Source organism: Ambystoma mexicanum, chromosome 6p, assembly GCF_040938575.1.
Source record: "Ambystoma mexicanum isolate Mex_15411 chromosome 6p, UKY_AmexF1_1, whole genome shotgun sequence".
Taxonomy (NCBI): Eukaryota; Metazoa; Chordata; class Amphibia; order Caudata; family Ambystomatidae; genus Ambystoma; species Ambystoma mexicanum.
This window is the reverse complement of record NC_090935.1, coordinates 1009407865-1009427412: the sequence shown is the minus strand read 5'-3', so window position 1 is coordinate 1009427412 and position 19548 is coordinate 1009407865. Positions and strand designations below refer to the sequence as shown.

Sequence of the window (19548 nt, the reverse complement as noted above, 5' to 3'; positions counted from 1 at the left end):
CAAACATGTTAGATCCAATGATAGCAAGGACACCGCAGAAAAGTAGTTGCTGTACATTTGTCTTTGTTTTTCTACTTTAGAATCAGACTGGGGAAAACTCTTTGCAATTTTTGCACATTTTGTCTTTTTTAAGCTTTTTTAAGCTTTGAAATTATGTCTAATTACTATGTGTGTTTAAATATGTATTGTATACATTGTGATGTTTTTACTTTGTATGGATATTTATATACAAAATAAAGTAATTCTGACTGACTGAATGATTCTGGGATTAGCGTCCTGATGAAGACCCTCACATTTAAATGTGCGTTCTGGGGTTGAAACATGCATGTCAACAATACATTATTTAGCATTTGATTTTTAAATGTTTTGATTCATCTCCCTCCTCCCATTGCCTTTATCACTTAGACATTCATTACTAATTCATGGTACTGCACTCCCTGCACTTGCCACATTCCCCCTTTTTCTGTTGTTCTTGTAATGAATGTTTGAAGTACAATTTGGTTTTGAGTTATTATATGTGGAACGGTAATGCTCCACTGGTTAAACTAATAATATGATGTTTACATATTTTTGTAATAATTGCAGAGTTAATTTTAGACAAAGTAGGCTAAATTACAGTGTAGCTCGTACCCACTGTCGGGCCAGGTCCAAATTAAAAAAAAATATAAGGGTGCTATGCTTGCAATGGTTTCACAGTTCTCCACATTTCCTGTTAATTTCTTTTGCATGGCAACGTTTGAGGGCACACATTCCTTGTCTGGCCTAAGGTCACTTTGCAGTGTCATTATTGTGCTGCAGTTCAAGCAAGCCAGGTCAACATTAAATAAAATGACCTTGTTGAATATCATTACTGTGGAATTGCACAATATTTTTCATGCTCACAATTATCATTCAAGTACAACTCTCTGCCATTCAAAATTCCCTCTGCACTTCTGTGATCCGGTACATGCTGGCATATGTGCTATTAAAACATCATAATCATGATGATGCCCAATAAGGTGGTCAGTAAGGTGAAATTGTATATCTTAATGCAGTTCATTGGAAATGGCATGCCTCTTTGGGCCATCGTACCAGCCTTACGGTATAAGACTTTTTTGTTACAGCACATTGCCCCTTTGTACTGCAAATATGTCATGCTGTGTTGTCTATTTGTTGAATTGTAATGCCTGACAATGGTGTGCACCACACACCATCAGCCGATGCTGTGTTACTGCAATGCTGTGTTACTTGTGTGTGGGACGCACATTAGTCCTGTTTACTTTAGCAGCACATACACCCATTTGCCCATGAGCCGTACTCATTCTGAGAAGCAATATCCTTATTCTATGACAGGGACCAAACAATGAATATTGAAAACAGTACAGGTGGGATGTGGCCTTTCTCTTAACTGGATAGCGGTTTTGAGGGGGATGAACGGGTACCTGGGGCAACGGAGGTGAGGCTCTGACTGCCCTATACCTTTAATTCACAAAGCTGTTCTTGGCTGCAATTCCTATCTGCACTAACCGGCATAATCAACAAGAAGGTACCATGGGAATTGTGCTCCTAAACATCTGTCGTCCCACAGTTTGCATGGTCTGCCCTGCTTTCTATAGCCAAGATTGTAGGCAGGGTGGTCTGGGTGCTGATTTGTTTCTCAACAATCTCATCTAGTGCCACTGCCTCATCCAATACGATGTCCACCACTGATAGTGGCAGCAAAGGTTTTGGCGCTGAAGCACAGAAACATCCAGCATGGTAATACAAATGTATGTTTGCTGGAATTAATCCAATGCTACACTGCCATTTGCATGGTCTCCAGACACCCTTGCGGATCTCAAAGAGAGGGCAGTGGATGAGCTTAGTGGGGAGAGAGGGCGATATGCAAAATAGCTTTGCTGTTGTGTTGATGCATGCAGACCGCATGTACCCTGAGCTCTACGTGGGGGTCTGTACCTAGGTGATCTATGTCAAGAGCATAGAGGCATTTGTGTCTGAATGGGAGCGTGGTCTGCCCATGGTGTAAGAGTGGACTGGCTTGGGATATGTTATGTACATTTTATTGTAGAGTTGCAGTGTTCTGTTGTGAGAGGTGCTTGGAATGTATTTTCTGTGTTTGAATATATGATGATATGATATGATCGTTTATGTATATGGCGCCTATACACAATGTGTTTCAAAGCGCTTCAAGGCAAGGGAGGGAACAAGGGAAAATACAACCACATTCTTAGATGCCATGAACAGTAAGGATGTGAAATTAACTATCGTACTCGGCCTGACGACATTTCATATAGTGCAAGAGCTGAGACATAGATAATGAAGGGAGGGGGAGAGTGGGAAGGAAATGGAAACAGACAGGCGACTACCGTACTAGGCCTGACGACATTTCTGGTAGAGCCGGAGAAAAACAAAAGGTGAGGGAGAGGGGTGCAGAAAGGGAGGGGAGAAACAAAACAGGCGACTATCATACTAGGCCTGATGACCGTTCAGATACTGCTGGAGGCGTGGTGGGGAGGAAAAAACAGTAATAGGAGGGTGGAGGAAACAGACGAGGTTGCTATCATATTAGATCCAGGAACAATTCTGGTAGAGTAAGTGCATAGAAGAAAGTAAGGGGAGGAGATAGAAAAAGGGAGAAGGGAAAGGAGGAGAGAAAAGAGAGTAAGCAGTCAAAAAGAGTGGAGAAGCAAGAGTGGAGAGCGAATACAATTGCAGAAGTCAGTAGTAACACATAATGTTGCAAGCCAGGAAACAAGATGAAGATGGGAACAGCATGATTCAAGGCCACCATGAGTACAAGATGCAAAGGAAGTCCAGCATGAGAGTTGAGAAAGAGTGACGCACCGTGAATGAATGAAGTCCATAAAAGTCAAATCCAGCATTGGCCACAAGACAGTGATGGTGAAGGAAGGCACCAGGTGGGCGGGGCTTTCTAAGTGTGGAAACAGAGCAGCAGGCAGGAAGGTACCACTTCAGCAGGCTTAGTGCGGCGAATAGTCAGAGACCTTGATATGCAGACGGACCTGAATGCACATGTAGCAGTGGATCATGGCATTGCATAGCAAGGCATGCAAAATGCATGGATGAATTACTAAAAACCTGGTACACTCTCCATGCTCCTACAACTCACATTACCACTGCCAGGCCCTGTCTATCTATCTTCCTGACTCTCTCTCTCTATCTCATAAATACATTGTGTACCCTATGTGCCACAAAGATTATCTCGTTTGGTCCTAGCTAAAAAGGCAAAAATGCTTGTGGGTGAACAATCGTTTTGGTGGAGTGACACCTGCTGCTCAACACCAATTAATTGAAATACACATTGGGTTGGTGCCTGTATTTTACCAAGCTTGACTTAGCCTGTTTCTACCACGAGGTGCATCTGCAATCTGAATCTCGAAAATTGACAGCTTTCCTTATCCTGGGAGGTGTCTTTCAATTTCAGAGGATGCCATTTGGTTTGTGTCTACTTCATCCGTGTTTCAAAAAGATATACTCAAGCGTTTCAGTGCGTGTCAGAAAGTACAGTGTTTGAAAGATGGTTGTTGCAGACACCTTGAATAGGCATGATGAAGAACTTGAATGGGTGTTGTCAGTACTTGAGAAGTATGGTTTCACAGTAGAAAATTCACAGTTCCGCAAATAAATTATCCCGGACTTTGTGTCTCTGGCCCAAGGTGAAGTTAATAAATTCCACTAAGGCAGTTATGATGCCTAAAACTAAAGCGCAACATATCTTCTTCCAGAGTATTGTGGTGTTTTATTAGAAATGTGTATGTGCAGACATAAATATCTGTATGTGGCAGCTCCTAAAGAAAATATGTGTTTGCTGGGAATGAATGGTGTGAGACTGAATATAAAGCTATCAAAGGGGAAATGGCTGAGCCCCAGAGGCAATTGGGAGTAGGACTCTCCCAGATCCATGATGGCTCTGAGGTTACAATTGAACCTGCTTCCACTGCAGGGGTCCTGCAATCATGTACTCCACAACAGAATCGGAAACGTTACTCTGTTATTGTGTCTCTGAGAAGTTTAGGATGTTCCTGAGGAGATCAAAATGTAATCTCCACACCAACAACTACAAACCACTAAGAGGTATTTTTTAAACAAAGGGTTTAGTTGGTGTGTCTGGACGCATTGCTAAATGAGTGTCCAGAGTACAATATCACGAATTTAGCAGAAAATACATTCCAGGTTCATCCAACACGTTTGCTGATTTCCTATCCCACTTCCCTTTGGAGGGGGAAAATCATCCCATGACCTGAAATTAACAAGTTTCTATGACTTGCAAATAAGAAAAGAAGAGTAGTGTTGGGGCTGTGCACGTGATACTTTGCTGCAGCGCATTGTGGAACAAGGTTGGTCATAGGGCAGTGTTGAGTGAAGGTCAAACAGTGGAGCCTATAAAGACATGTTTTATATGGGTGGAAGAGCCATTGCCCCTCCAGGATTGAGGGCTCATTGTGACCCTCGCTCATCAGGGTCACATTGAAGGAATACAAATGAAACAATTGCGCCATGTTGCATATTGGTGGCTGGGACTTGAGAGCTAAGTGCTGAGGCAACCTTATAACTGCAGAGTGCATTGATGCTTCTAAATGTTACAAACTAAATCCACAGCCCCGGTGTCATGCCCGCGCCGTTGGTGCACGCATTGGCAACCATCATGGACTACTTGGTACTCATTTATCCTCCTAATACTCCTTGAACAACTCATTTTCACGCCTTGGTCTTTTATTCCCATTTGCTCAACTTTGGTTCTTTCTTATTTTATTCAATTAACTACATTTACCATAATGCACCTGGCTGCAGTCCTCAATTCCTGGCTATTCTCATTCATCGTTATTGGGACCACAATCCCCAGAAGCCCTAGCGGCCAGTGCTGCTTCCACCTGCTCAGGACCAGAGAGGGAGGAGGCAGATTGTCTTCAGGTGTGCTGCTACAGGTGCAGTCAATTAGCCTGCCTCAGAACAGGGCAGGGCTGTATATAAGCAGCTGCCTGCAGGAGCACAGTGTCTTGCATCTTGAGTTCTCTCCGCTCCTGTTTGCCTTGACCCTTTACTTTGTATGCTGTTCCTGTTTTATCCTGTTTTGTTCCAGTGCCCTTTCCGGGCTTCCTGCCTTGCAGCCGATCACACTCCGCTGCCTTCTACCTACAGCCCTTGTCCTCTGGGCTTCCTGCCTTGCAGCCTATTACAGTCGTCTGCAGCCCTCTACAGTCAGCAGCCCTGTTCCTCTGGGCTCACTCCTTGCTGCCCTGCTCCTCTGGGCTCCTTGCTCTGCAGCCTGCCTCACTCCGGCTGCCTACAATCCTTGTCCTCTGGGCACCCTGCCCTGCAGCCTGCCTCACTCCGGCTGCCTACCGTCCTTGTCCTCTGAGCTCCCTGCCCTGCAGCCTGCCTCACTCCGGCTGCCTACAGCCCTTGTCCTCTGGGCTCCCTACCGTGCAGCTTGCAACCTTCTGCTGTCTCCAAGCCCTTGTTCCCTGGGCTCCCTACATTGCAGCCTGCACCTCTTCGCTGCCTACAGCCCTGCTCCTCTGGGCTCCCTACCTAGTGGCCCTATTCTTTTGGGCTCTCTGTCTGTCGCCTACTACTAATCTCTCTGTCCTGTTCTTCTGGACTCCGTGCCTTTCAGCCTACTACAGTCCTCCACAGTCCAATACAGTTTGCCTGCACCTAGTGCCACTCTTGACTGCAGACCTGCTTCCTACTTTGCAGCCTTCTGTTTTCCTGACTGCTGCTCCTTGTTCTCTTCCTTGAGTCCGCTGTACTCCACCTTAGGTTATCTATTTCAGTCTAACTGCCTTACCTTCATTTCCTTCTGCTAGATTGCTCATTGACTTCCTTTTCGCTGGATATATCTGTTCTTGTCTTCTCATGTGTCTTATGTAATCCCTTTGTACAGAGCTTGACTGTTGGTTTCCGGCAGGCAACCTCTGCCCCTGTTTTCAGTGTTACAGACACCCACTGCTGTTGTTCCCAGCCATGAGCATACAGCGTGGGCCTCTGTTTTAGCAATCTGTGCAGAAGGCTGGAGTTTCCTAAGGTTCGTGGAACACTCTTTCCCATTTCAGCATACACCCCAAGAGGGAATCCAGTTTGTTTGTACCTTTGTATCTTTTGCCCCTTTTGGCTCACAGCTACTATTTCCTACTCTTCTTTCTTGTTGAACTTCCTGCTGTGTGTGCTTATCTGCTACCTTACCTCAGCACAGCCACCCACACCCTACCTGGGTACCCTGTGCCACTCTTGACACCCGGCTCCTCTCTTGCATTCCCTTGTAGAACATTGGGGGAGTTATCTATGGATATCTCTGTCCCTTGCATCTGAGTAATGTATATGGTTTTCCTTTATCTATATTTTAAGTGTCATTTGACCCCCATCCCAAAATGACATCACGGGAAGCGATGCAACACAACCTTTCACTCTTTGACAAAACATGAAATGGCATCACATAGCATTGTTCCTAAGTACACAATGAAAAATATGGTTATGATATCACTGTAATGTGATATACCTTTCATACAGGGATGGGTCACTATATGTATCATTAATATCAGTGTGTATAGGCCCATATTACCAAATTGCTGTGAATGCAAGCAGACGTCCAAGGCAAAATGATAATTATGTGTTGTTATTTAGCACTTACGCTGAAGCACTTTATATAGAACAAACATATATATACAATATCACCCAATCTGTGTTGGTAAACATGTATCAATGTCAGAAGGATGAAAGGCTGAGTAAGCCTTGCCGGGATTCAAACCAGCAACTTGCAGATCACACACACATCGCAGCAGGGAGCACTCAACCTACTGAGTTACCTTTCCGTCTATAGTCAATGATCAATTACATGTCTGAATGGTCTCAAAGTCAGAAAGCAAATTACTCTCTGTAGTGGATACCATTAAACTGGCAACTGCAATTTAACAGCAGGCTAGTTCATCTGCAGGTCTGGTGCAAAGTTGGCCACATGTCAAACCTGCGTGGATCTATGCTTCAGGCTTAAGATGTTGGAAACATACATACCATTGGGAGGGTTCATAACTGTGTATTAAAGAATTTAGAGTAGTGCAGGGAAAGCAGCGCACTCACACGACAGCGCATACTGTGGGCAATCATTACTTCATACATGCAAACAATCATGCCATGGATATAGGAAAGATAGACACATAACAACAACAAATTAATTGTGGCACAATTAAATCAAGAGCCCCTTTATGTGCTATGGTCAAACATTTCTACACTGTAAACAGGCCTTTAGGCACAAGGATCTAGTCAAGTGACCGAGGACACCGAGATGGAATGCCTTGTGATGATCGTAACAGAGATAAACACAGAAACAAAACATGCCAAAACTGTAACTTGCGAAAAGCAAAATGCATAGTCCAAAATGAATGCTTATTCTACTCAATGCTTTTTGGAAGTTTTTGTCTATATTATGAATATAGCGTGTTTAAGAACAGACGAAATCCTGTGACTCACCCCCTGAAGTGTTCCTGAAATAAACCTTTAATGTGTTGTATAGAATTCCAGAAAGACGAATTATTTGTTATTCCTATTTCTTATTTGGGGTCAGTGCTGAAAGTGTTAGACTTGTGGAACCCCCTGTTGTTTTTTTAAGAGGCCTGAACAAGATAGCCAGCCTCTCCAGAAACAAAGAGCCACAGGGCGCTGCTCACAGCCCAGGAGCTTCATTAATAAAAAAACATTTTTGTTTTAGGGCTAGCAATGGAGACCACAGTGGAAGCAAGGGAGACCTCAGGGGTTGCAGGTGTGACCCCTGGCGACTCCCAAATGACGTCCCTGCCTTTGCCTCTGACATTTATCTGAGAAAACAACAAACACTTCAGTTACATTTAACAAAATATTATAGTGATGATAGAAAAATCATGCACAAAGCACTTTGTGCAATGGGATGCATTAGATTTTAAACATAACAGTGCTGGTTGCTAAAAGGCTGCCAAAGTGAAAGGCTCGATAGCAATATTTGGAAATAGGCAGCATTTTGGAAGTTCCCATCTTGACCATGTCCACAAGAGACCTGCAAGCAATGTAGCACCATAGGACAGAGCATGGAGTAAAGAGCATCTCACTTCCTTTTACTGACACAGCAGTGACAGCAGTGGAGGGTCAAATAATGAAGAGCCACACAACTCTCTGCAGGGATCTAATGGATTGAGGGGGTAAGAGGAGCTACATGGGCTATGGTGCAGTCACTATTCCCCTACCTCTGTTTTTGTTTTTGCTTCTCTGTTTTACTCACATGTATAGTGATTGCTTAACCCCTGCATTAGGTTTAACACGGGGGTGAGCCACAGATTCCATAGCTATTGAGGAAGGAAGAAGGCTAAGAGGGGTCCATGTACACGTAAAATATTCACTGTAGGTTTAACTGCAGCTCGGACCCCTCTAGGGGTGGAACATTGTATGCAGTAACTTCAGGCACTCCCATGCGACTAAACCCAGTCGTCATCATCGTTAAAAGAAGAACAAATGAAAACAAACAGAATGGGGAAGTGAGGCTTTGACGATGAAATCTGGAAATCTACAAAAAATCTTGGACAGGTCTCCCTTACATACAAGGTGGATCTGTCACCCCTTAAACAGATACGAAGGGACAACTAAGGTAAAGTCTTGACTAGAAAGCTTCCAGAGTGTGAACATGTGGTCACAAACTCCCTAGCCATCCACACCAGGTTCCTAAAATAAAAGATTGTTAAGGCTTGTGTAGTAACCTTACAGCAATGTTGTTTGTCTATTGAGAATATATCAAAATGCATAAACAATCCCACAGCGCACAAGAACATTTGCTCAGAGTGGCACACTTCTTCTTCATTAATGGCACTGCCTATGCCTTAAAGAGTGGAACCCCTACAGAAGTGCCAGTGCTCACCAATTACCAGAAAAGCATCTCTGTGGGAAGGAAAGAATTAAGATCGCTCTTCTAGAAAATACAGGCACAAAGAGGTCAGGAGCGGGTGTCCAAGGATAGAAACCTTCACACAAAAGTGGTTACTGGAAAACAAGGAAATGGTTTCTCAAGTTTCATGAAACTGATTATGACATCTGCAGAAGATGCAGCAGAATTTGATGATATGGCTGTTAACGAATTCTGAAAGCAGAATAGATAACACAACCCAATTCCAGTTATCTCACAAATGCATACGATTCCAGTGAGGTAGATATATGGGGAGCCAACACTGGTATGACAGATGAGAGCAAAATGTAATGGGGGCAGGAAGTCAAACAATGAAACTTGAAATAGACGCAGGAAAGAACATCAGAGAAACAAACTATTTTGAGTGCCTAAGGACCATCAAGTAATGGAGCAAGAATGTGATTCTTGAGATCAGTGTGATACACCTAGAAAAACAGACCCAAACCACAGATGAGAGGTTGGGCAAAGGGGGGATTTGTAAGTTAATTAAAAAATGCCACTACAAATGCAAAAGGGACCATGGCCCTCATTCCGAGTTTGGAGGTAGTCATGGCACTATTAGCGCCATGACTACCTCAAATACCGGTTCCGACTCCGGTTTGGTTGTCCAGTCCGACCTTGGCGGGACCGATAAGTCCCCATTCACCAAACCATTCCCCATTCCCATTTGAGGCCCCAGAGGGCTCAATGGGAATGGGGGAGGTGCAAATAACGGTACCGCAATTTGCTCCCTGGACCCTTTGCGGCTCCCGCTAAGGCCACCTGGTAAAACCAGGAGGCCTTAGCGGGACCCGCAAAGGGATTACCGGCACCGATGTCCTTAACGGTGCCCAGTATCCCTTTGCGCCCTACTCGGAATGAGGCCCCATATATTCTACCCAACCAAACAACCCCACCAATATTTGCAAAGGCGGTGGGGGTGGAGAAAATTGAATACATCAGATCAATGAAACATTGTCAAGTCCAAACCTTTGGTAGCCACTATCAGGGACGACATCTGTCACACACTTAGGGTGAGAGAATATCATAGTAACACCTCCTCTATGTCTTGCGGTTGAAAAAGTGCAGCTTTTTTTAAGAATGTAGAGGGCCCCATTGGTTATTCTGTTAATGAAAAGACATTATTTAGAGTTCTCTATGTATTTATTTCAATAGTGGAGATCTTTGAAGTGTTTCCCCACCCACTCCAGCTAATACAGACTATTTGCATCACCTGTCCTCCCCCAAGGACTCGGAAACAGATGGCTGTGTGGTGCTCTAATGGAGCATAGTTTGTTTGCCAATTAGCGAGACACAAGAATCATAAGTTGATGTGTGCATAATGTGTACCCATAATTACATTTACACACATACTACAACACACTGGGTACAGAGATCTGTGTGGAAACTACAGGTCACAAGATTGAATTCTAGTGGCATCCTGCTACCCGTGGGTCACATACATAGTGCTGTGACAATAGAATTAACATCCAAACTTTCTTACTGGGATTGACACCTATAACCTGAACGTTACATGGAAATCTTTGCAGCAATCTCACATACCCCTTTGATTGTCTCGCTGAAATTGGAACATGTCAATTGCAAATTAAACACAAATCTCTGCAGCATGTGTTCAATTTACAAACGGCTCTTGTCATCATGTATTTGGTCACATTCATTGTGCTATGGGCGACATCTCCATCCAAACAATTCTGAGCCTACACCCAAATATATGTTTACTGTGAGCCTTACTGCCCACATATTTTACATCCGTTGGAAGTACATGCCCAGATCTCTGCTCAGTTATTGGCCTTTTTCTGAGTTTGACAATAAGGTCGGCAAGTCTGTTGCTTCTGACAGTGCTTCGCAAATGCTTACCACGTGGGGCCTGGATTGAGACCAATACCTCTATTTTGCACAAGCTGCCAAAAGAGAACAGTATACTTGTGATGGGTTTCTGTTCTGGCATGATCACATTTGAACAAATGTTCTCATGTGGCATTAACACCTCTGAAAAAGTCTCTAAATACTGTACCATACAATGACTTTCTGCATTAAGTACAAATGCCCTTGCTGTTTTTCACCAGGAGTAAATTTCAATACTGTTTTTCTATTTTAAACCATAATGCAGGTTGAGAATTGTATATTCTATTATGGAAGAGCATAAATGATTTCATAACACCCATAGCATGCCAATCCTTGTTGATAATTGTACATGGTTACAAAATTATTTACTGTTCAATGGATTCAGTTCCATATAACTATTACAACCACATGCACTTTCAAGGTTTTGCCATTTCACTCTTCATTAGGAGCATGTGTTAAAATGTATGCCCCTGAGAATGTGTGACCCATGTTAGGGATGTCTGTAGACTGAACTGGTGTTTAGCAACTGCAGTGTCAGAACTGCCTCAGGTTCCAGCTTGTCTTGTAGGATAGTGTAGGTGCAGAGTGCATCACTGTTGACCCTTGGTGGGGTTGATCAGTGTAACATCATTTGTGGATTTCAATATAGATATTTTTATGTATATATATATATGTATTTATTGCATTTAAATTGTTAAACAATTTGTAGCAAACATCTCTGTTAACAGAATAAAAACGTAAAAGGAAAGGAATACATAAAAACAATAAAATAAATAAATCGAATCTACTTCACTGAGCCCGTTTTGAAGGATATTCTCTCAAGGAATTGAATGAGAGCAATAATATACTTATGTTTTGATCCATTTATCTACAAAGTCCACCAAACTGCAGGGTCAGATTCTCTAAAATCAGAGAACAAGTGTCTGAAATAGATCTCTCAACCCAAGACAACCTGTGACAATATGGATCAATGTTTCAGGATCATCAAGGATTCTAAAGAACCGACAGTGGTTGTCTTCCAACAGACCTCGTGTAGCTTGGATACCCTTTGTAGGATATAAATTCAGCCGAGCTCGAAGAAATTTGTCCCGTATTCTTTTGTCTGGAAACTGCTTCAAATAGGGACAATCCAGTTTCCAACCTTCTAAGGGGAGGTGTGTCATCAATTTAGACCTAGATGCCACTTACAATGTTTGAATCCAGTTAAAAATCTTCAATTTTGCTTTCACCCACTTCAGGTTTGACAGAAGTTGGTCAAATCGGCTACCTATATCTTGCAGACAGCTGGTCATATCTTGAAACCAGTCCTGTAAAAATGGGTTATTGTGTTGGATTGGTCCAAGATTGGAGGCCTTGAGATTGCAAAACACTTGGCAAACAAGTCCCGTCTGTTCCAAGTGACTGAACATCTCAAGGAGGACAGGCCCAGTTCTCAACGAAGAACCACAATTGGGGTAGATTTTGGAACACCGGGAACTTGCTTCCAAAAGATCCCCTTCAAGAGGGACCAGAAAGGGTCAGAGATAGACAGCATAGCGTCAGCACCGTAAATTACCTTGGGAATAACTTTTTCTTTATAAAATCGGATAACAGGAATGATGGAAAAACGCCCACATTTCCTATTTAATGCGCATGCCTGGCAGGTTAGTGCTTTCATTTTTCCAACCAGGTGGGATAACATCAGCACTTCCGATTTTAAATCGCTTAGCCAAACTCCCAGATATTTAAAAGAATCCACATGTTCAATTTTCTCGCCACCTTCCAAGCAAACCGATTTTTGGCTTTAATAGATATCCTAAAACTCATAGTTTTGGTCTTGCCTTTGTTAATCTCAAGCCCATTTCAAGAGATGTAGTTATAGAGGGCATCGAGTTGCCTCTGTAGGCCCACCGGAGTCTGGTCGATGAGCACTACGTCATCGGCATACAGCAAGCGCGAAAGGTAGGCACCACCCACCTTCGGTCGGAACAATCTTATGGTTTCGAAGGCGTCAGGCATACCCTCCAGAAAAAAGTGGAAAAAAAGCCAGTGCCGTCGGGCACCCCTGTTTCACCCCTCTTAGGGTTGATTTCTTTAGACAGGAGCCCTGCTCGATTTAGTCTAACTATCAAGGTGATATCAGAGTGTATAGCCTTAATAGGTTCTAAAATGGCAACCGAACAGTTCTTTTTCTTCATTTTAGACCAGAGCAGCCCTCGGTCAAATGCCTGGACGAGGTCCTCAAATACCATGTAGGTTTTTGTTTTTCATCGCCGGTAATTTTCTTTCAGTAGCTGCAGCAGAAAGATGTTGACTGCCGTACCCAGGCCTTTAACAAATCCACATTGGAATTGGTTGTAGTTATAAGTGGACCTACACCAGTTGTGGAAATGGTCTTAGAGGATTACGCCGAAGAGTTTACCTATAACGTTGAGGAGAGCGATAGGGCGATAGTTTTTTGGGTCCTTTTGATCCCCTTTTTTGTGGATCGGAACCAATATCGCCCTCCTCCATGAACTAGGTACTTGATGACTACTGGCGACCTGACCAAATAGGGACACTATAAAGGTGGCCCATTCTTCTGGCTGTTCCCAGAGCATAACATTTGTTAGGCCATCGGGGCCTGGTGCACGTGAGATTTTTAATTTCTTCATGCGCTCAATGATTTTGTTGGTGTTGGTGTTAGTAACGCATTGGACCAGAGACTTAAAAGGCGACACCACATCCCCTTTCGCCATAGTCGGGGTATAGAGCCTTACATAATGGCCTTTCCATGTTTTCTCATCTATAGGATTTGACTGGTCCGCCCTTAAGGAAGTTTCGTCCGGTTTGATGAGTGATCTGAAAGCAAAGGGATCTCTTCCCGCCAAGGTTCTCAGCATAACCTCAGCATTGTTCTGGTATCTTAGCTGTTTACTTGAACAAAGGCAGTTTTTATAGTTGAACTGTGCCGACCTTGTGTCTTTAAGGGCCTTTGATGAGTTTGTTCTCTCGGCGATACGCAACAGTTTTTGAACCAATCTTCTTTTAGACACCAAGACAGGGTCAAACGCGTGTGCACCAGACATTATGGCAAACCCTCTAGATGTTGGGTTAAAGCTGAAATCTTCCAGTTATGGGGAGTATTCCACCGTGGCTGAGGATTTAGCAAATGTGGAAGCAAAAGTTCTAATTTTATCCAACAACATCCTCAATCTATAGATATTACTAAGGTGCAACCACTGATTTACCACTCCCTGGTATACAATCCCACCAACGCAATTCTGGGACAAGGAACAGGTTGTATTTGGAGTTGAAAGCCTAATTTATTTAGATTTTCTTAAAACAAATGTGGCACCCAAGCTTTATACGAGGGAAGACACGACAGTAAAGTATATGTACATTAGTAGCTGGTTTAGAGAAATAAGAATTGGCCTGCCTGTGAAAATCTTATTAAGATCCAGTGCCCACATACAGTAAATTATATTATATTTCTGAATATCTTATTATAATAGAACAATTTTATTTTTAAACAACACAATCTGATTCAATTCTTAGATAACTGCTTATTGTCCATTGTGTTTAAATATGTTACACAACATACACATAAAGCAGACTTTCTTTTTAAATTTGCACATTACAAAACATATTTGATTTTGTCAAATATCAATAACAATTAAAAGTTGCAAAAACATTACCATTATGAGGTAGCAATGAATTCCTCCCCTCTCCAGGTATATTTGGTGATGCAGGTTCATATCCTATGTATATAAGGGAAATACAAGCCAACATGAGTGGTGCTACAATCTACAAGTGTGTTTAGAGAAGCTATGTTATCAATTTAGAACGCTCAGAATATTGAAATGTCTTTACTATGCTTCACCCAAGATAATCTTTTTCTGAAAGGACAAAAACCATCCTCTCATATCTCTTAGATGGTTTGGGTGTTTCATATTCAGGGCCCTCTCACTTCAACATAATGTCATTGATTAAATTTTGCTTGGCATCTGAAATTGAATCTTTTCTATGGAATGAAAATGGTTCAAGTAAGCTCCCTTTCATCCTAATATCTGTTTTTAAATATGCCTGGCTTTCACAGGTCGCAAATTATCAATCACTTATTCAAATGTGGAAGTTGTACCCACTTTCATAAATCCGGCATGTCAGACTACACCTGTGAAAACCACTGGATTCAGTAACTTAGCTATCATTTACAACAACAAAAAAAGCTGCACTTCCATTCTTGGGAACTACTATCTGATGTACCCTGTGCACGTAACACAGAACAAGGCATAACAATGTTATTTGGTCTTATTTTAATGTAATCTGACTCAGCCTTGAGTACAGTGAAAGCAGAATACATTTCACACTAACAAGCTACAACATCCTATTCCTATTCTGTTGTTGATCATTTATCAGACACTGTATGCTGTGCCCTGGAAAATACAATGTGTTCTACAATACATCAGAATCACTTGACTTCAAAGATAGTGAGAAAGCAATGTTGCTGTTCATACTCAACTGTAAAAGCATCGTATTTGTGACATTCTCCCAAGTCCACTCACTCCTGTCACTTAGCAGAGAAATGGTTCTAGAGGGCCTATATCTAATAAAATTGGGGACATTTTCATATTCACTTTTGGATAATTATTTTAAATCACAGAGCTAGCATTGATCCTCAGGATTTTCAAATAATCCCCCAGTCAGCTACACCTCTTCAGGTCTCTTTCTCCTGCCTCTGGGACATCTGGGGTCTGCCTCAGGTATAATCTGATTCAGGTTTCCACATGGAAAAGTCCCAATCATCTCCAGATAGTATCCAAGCTCAGTACTCATCCATGTGGGGCAGTGGTTCCCTTATTCTGCAATCCTAGAGCTCTCTCTTCTCCCACACTTCTTGTGTGTTTCAGTTCATATAATGTCTGATATCCCCACAGTGTGTCATCCAAAAAAGCACTTTTTGATTCGTTTTCTATTGGTTTACTTAACAGGATGACACTCTTACAGAATACAGCCCTTCTTTTAATAGATCACAATAATTCTGCGTATAACGGGGATGTGCTCTTTGCAATCTTCGACTCATGATCATACTTTATCCATATCTCACATTATCAACATGATACATCCATGAAATATGGATTTTTAGACTGGCATTACCCTACTTAATTTAAGGACATGTTGCAACGTGTGTGATTATTTTTGACATAGTTATTAATAATTCTATTATATTCTATTTGGTTCTTGTAAAGCGCTAACTCACCTGCAGACCCCAGAGCGCTGAAGAATGTAGTTAAGAATGTATTGATTACTAATCAATCTACAGATATCATTCGTAGAGTAGACTCTCATAGTCTCAAAACACCTTTTCATTTGATTCTGAACCACATGGTTGTGATTGTATCACCAATATAGTTTTGCATGCACCAATATGCTGACATAAATGGTTGACTTTATTTATGTTTGTGTCAGCACAATAAACCATGTGAGTGGCTCTCAGAAACCCCTTGGTGAAGCCGTCAATCAATGATTGATATGTGTAGCTGCAGGTCTTTATTTTTTACAAGTCTTTTATGAACTCCAGAGGGTGAATTCTAGAGGAGGACTTCAGAGTTTGGTATTTTAAAAGCAGTAATCCTTCTTTGAAGTACTCAGGTTAGATTTCAGGGTTGGTCATCATGTGATCAGTGCAGATTTGTATAAGTCCAGAGTATCATGTTTGGGGCCTAGTTGGAATGTATTCCAATGTATCTCTAAAAGTATATCTCGTGAGATGAGCCCATGTATGTGGGGGCATCCCATTACTCAGAGGCCCATAATAGATGGGTCTTTGTTATAGGGAATGAAATGTGTTTCTTTAAGCAAGGTAAATAGGTATGTTTCTCGAAATGGCCAAGCTAATCACCTGGGGTGTTAACCCTCCCCCGTCAACAATGTATTCAGGGGTAAATAGAAATTAGCTTGTTGTCACTTTCCCTGAAGAATTAGCAAAACTAGCATTGGCAAAATCACATTAGAACACCAAACTGGCCATGCAGAAATGAAAAGTGATGTATTTCCTATTTTAAAGTCTCAAATTTAACTATAACACTTAATGCATTTACAACAGACTTCAACTTGCATTTATAAGTGTGTCACAATATTTTTCAGACATATATTTTTTAATGGATAGTCCACTCAGCTTTGACTATTGTTGGAAAAAGAAACACATGGCATTTTAGTTATAGAAATTATAGGTGAATACAGTAAGCTTTCAGACAGTGTGTCATGTAAAGTAAGAGCTGGCACTGGTTTATTGTCTGCTCCCCACGGAAGTAAACTTATATATTGTTCTATATGAAGTACTGCTCTTCATTTCACGATTCCATATTTCTTATTTGTAAAATTCTGTGAAGCACATTTTTTCAGTGCAGTAGGTAACATTTGAAAGAGGAAAGTAGAAAGCTTTATTTAGAAAAGGGGCTTTCAGCATTTATATTGGGAGGTTAAAACTCAGCAGGACTAAGTAATTTGGCTTTCCTACATTTTCACCTTTACAGTTCCAATATTGATTTAATTTGTGTGGGGAAATTGATGTCATTTGTCTGGTACTGTCTCTGAAGTGAGAAGGTAATTGGCTGCATTTACCGGTGCACATTCTTGAGGTAATAAAAAAAACACAGCACACCAGAAGCAGCAATTCTCCATGCCTGTGCCTCTCACTTTAGATTCAACCACTCTCTATTTCTCATAGTGTCCCCTACAGCAGATAATCTCTTGAAATAAGCCACTTTGCCTTGGAGGTGCAACGAGCTTCTTCGATGTCTGACGTAACGCAGTCAGGGAGAAACATTGATTTCAGCACATTTTCAAACCTGTTATGCTTTTGAGTAATTGCATGCATCATTCAACAACAGCTGTAGTTGTGGTTGAGTATATTGTGTGGCTTTTGTACATGCACATATTTTAACCTTGATTTTTTTTAGCAATTATTTATCCTTTCTCTGCCGTGTTTTGCTCCTCTTCTAAACAGAAATTGTCTTAATGATCATCATGTGTGGCCTCCATTACGCTGCCTGACAGGCCAAGAATTTTGGCAACTACATATAACATTGCTTCTAAATGGAAATGCTCCCCCTGAAGCTTTTGGAGTAGCTCTACACCTTTGCTTTTTTCTGTTAAGGCCCAGTCTTTGTTAAACATCAAGCATGTATAAAAGGATGATAGTGTAGCTCATTCATTCAATAAAGGTTTTTTTAAAACACTGAGTTGGTAGAATGACTGGTGAAGTTGTGAAACCTTCCAATTACTCAACCCAGCAATACTGACGCTCACAAACTGCAACTTCTTAAAAACGTGTGTTAGAATGCCCCTGCCTTAGATTTCACAAACTTACAGGCTGAGAAGTTTAACACACAGAATGGGGAATTTTATCAGCGCACAGAGTAAATTGAAAGGCTACACTTTAACGTTCTGGGCATGTTTTTCCAGATGTCCGCATGGAGCAATGCTACTACAAATGGGATGAAGATGAGTGCGTGCATGCTGTGCCTGGCAGATTCCGCATGGATGCCTGCTGCTGTGCTGTCGGTGCTGCCTGGGGCTTGGATTGTGAGGAATGCCCCAAACCTGGCGACAAGGAATATGAAATTCTGTGCCCCCGTGGACCTGGCTTTTCCAACAGGGGTGATATTCTAACTGGAAGGCCATTCTATAAAGGTAACCTTGGAGCAATATCATCAGTGTGTACCCAAAAAAGAATGTGTTTTTTAACTTGTGAAAGTACTGTAAGGTTAGATTCTACAAAAATTGACCCACATAACTTGATTGCCTGTGTGTGGCGCCATCACAGAGGTCGGCCATTTTGCAGGGAAGACATTGCCACTGTTCTGTGGTCATGAGCTCCTTTCTGATTGCTACACTGAGCCTTCTTTGTTGTATAAGAAAGCGGTTGGTTACATTAGCTGGTTACATTCATCATATATATTGTGGTGAGTGGATTTTTATGGGCTGTGTTTTGTTTTTATTTCTTCTCCAGACATTAATGAATGCAAAGTCTTCCCTGGTATCTGCACACATGGAAAATGCAGGAATACAATCGGAAGCTTCAAGTGCAGGTGCAACAGCGGCTTTGCTTTGGATATGGAAGAAAGGAACTGTACAGGTAAAGTGGGTGCAGCATGTGTAGATTACACTTATGAATTGAGTTGTGTATTATCAGCTAACATGTATGATGAACACACCAATACAGCTCACCAGGCTGCCTCATACCTTTAAGTGGAAATCTACAGCTCTTACTGGAAAATCATAAGCAGTGTCTGTCTTTAGAGATGTAAAGTCTGCACAGTAGCTAAACTATGCTCCTATTACGGACGGTTGTTTATAGTTATTTTTATTATCGCAATATAACTATGCAATACTGGCTTCGTGTGGAAATGGGCGGTGCTCTAAATGTTACTAATGGGCAGAATAATGTCTCCCAAAAGAATGTAATATGAGCTCTGCAGTAAAGTACTTATTTTATGTGACCTTGTTCTCAGCATGTTTCTGAGTGAAAACCTGTCTACGGTAAAGTCCCTGTACTTTCACTACTGAAAAATACTCAAAATTGTTTCAAAGAAGCTTAATTTAAAATGACATAAACAATCCGTGCTCCACTTTTTGATTAGTTCAACATCCAGCATTAGTGCATTATTGAATTTAATTAGTCCATAGTGCATATGTAGAATATTTCGTGATGAATTGTAATTTAGAGTTGAGCGATTTCTCCAAGATTGATCAACATTTGTTTTCCGCTCAGACGGTGTGGTTTGCCAGCTTCAAAACATCTAATTTTCTTTTTGACA

General features: G+C 41.7%; 1 protein-coding gene across 1 annotated transcript in view; it reads left to right on the top strand.

Annotated features, from left to right (window-relative positions):
- The window catches only part of FBN2 (fibrillin 2), a 1178594-nt gene that overhangs the window by 937241 nt on the left and 221805 nt on the right, over positions 1 to 19548 (top strand). Inside the window, exons 24-25 of the mRNA XM_069625622.1 lie at positions 18194 to 18421; positions 18741 to 18866. Coding sequence (XP_069481723.1) covers positions 18194 to 18421; positions 18741 to 18866 — 354 coding nt within the window. The remainder of the gene's footprint in view (positions 1 to 18193; positions 18422 to 18740; positions 18867 to 19548) is intronic.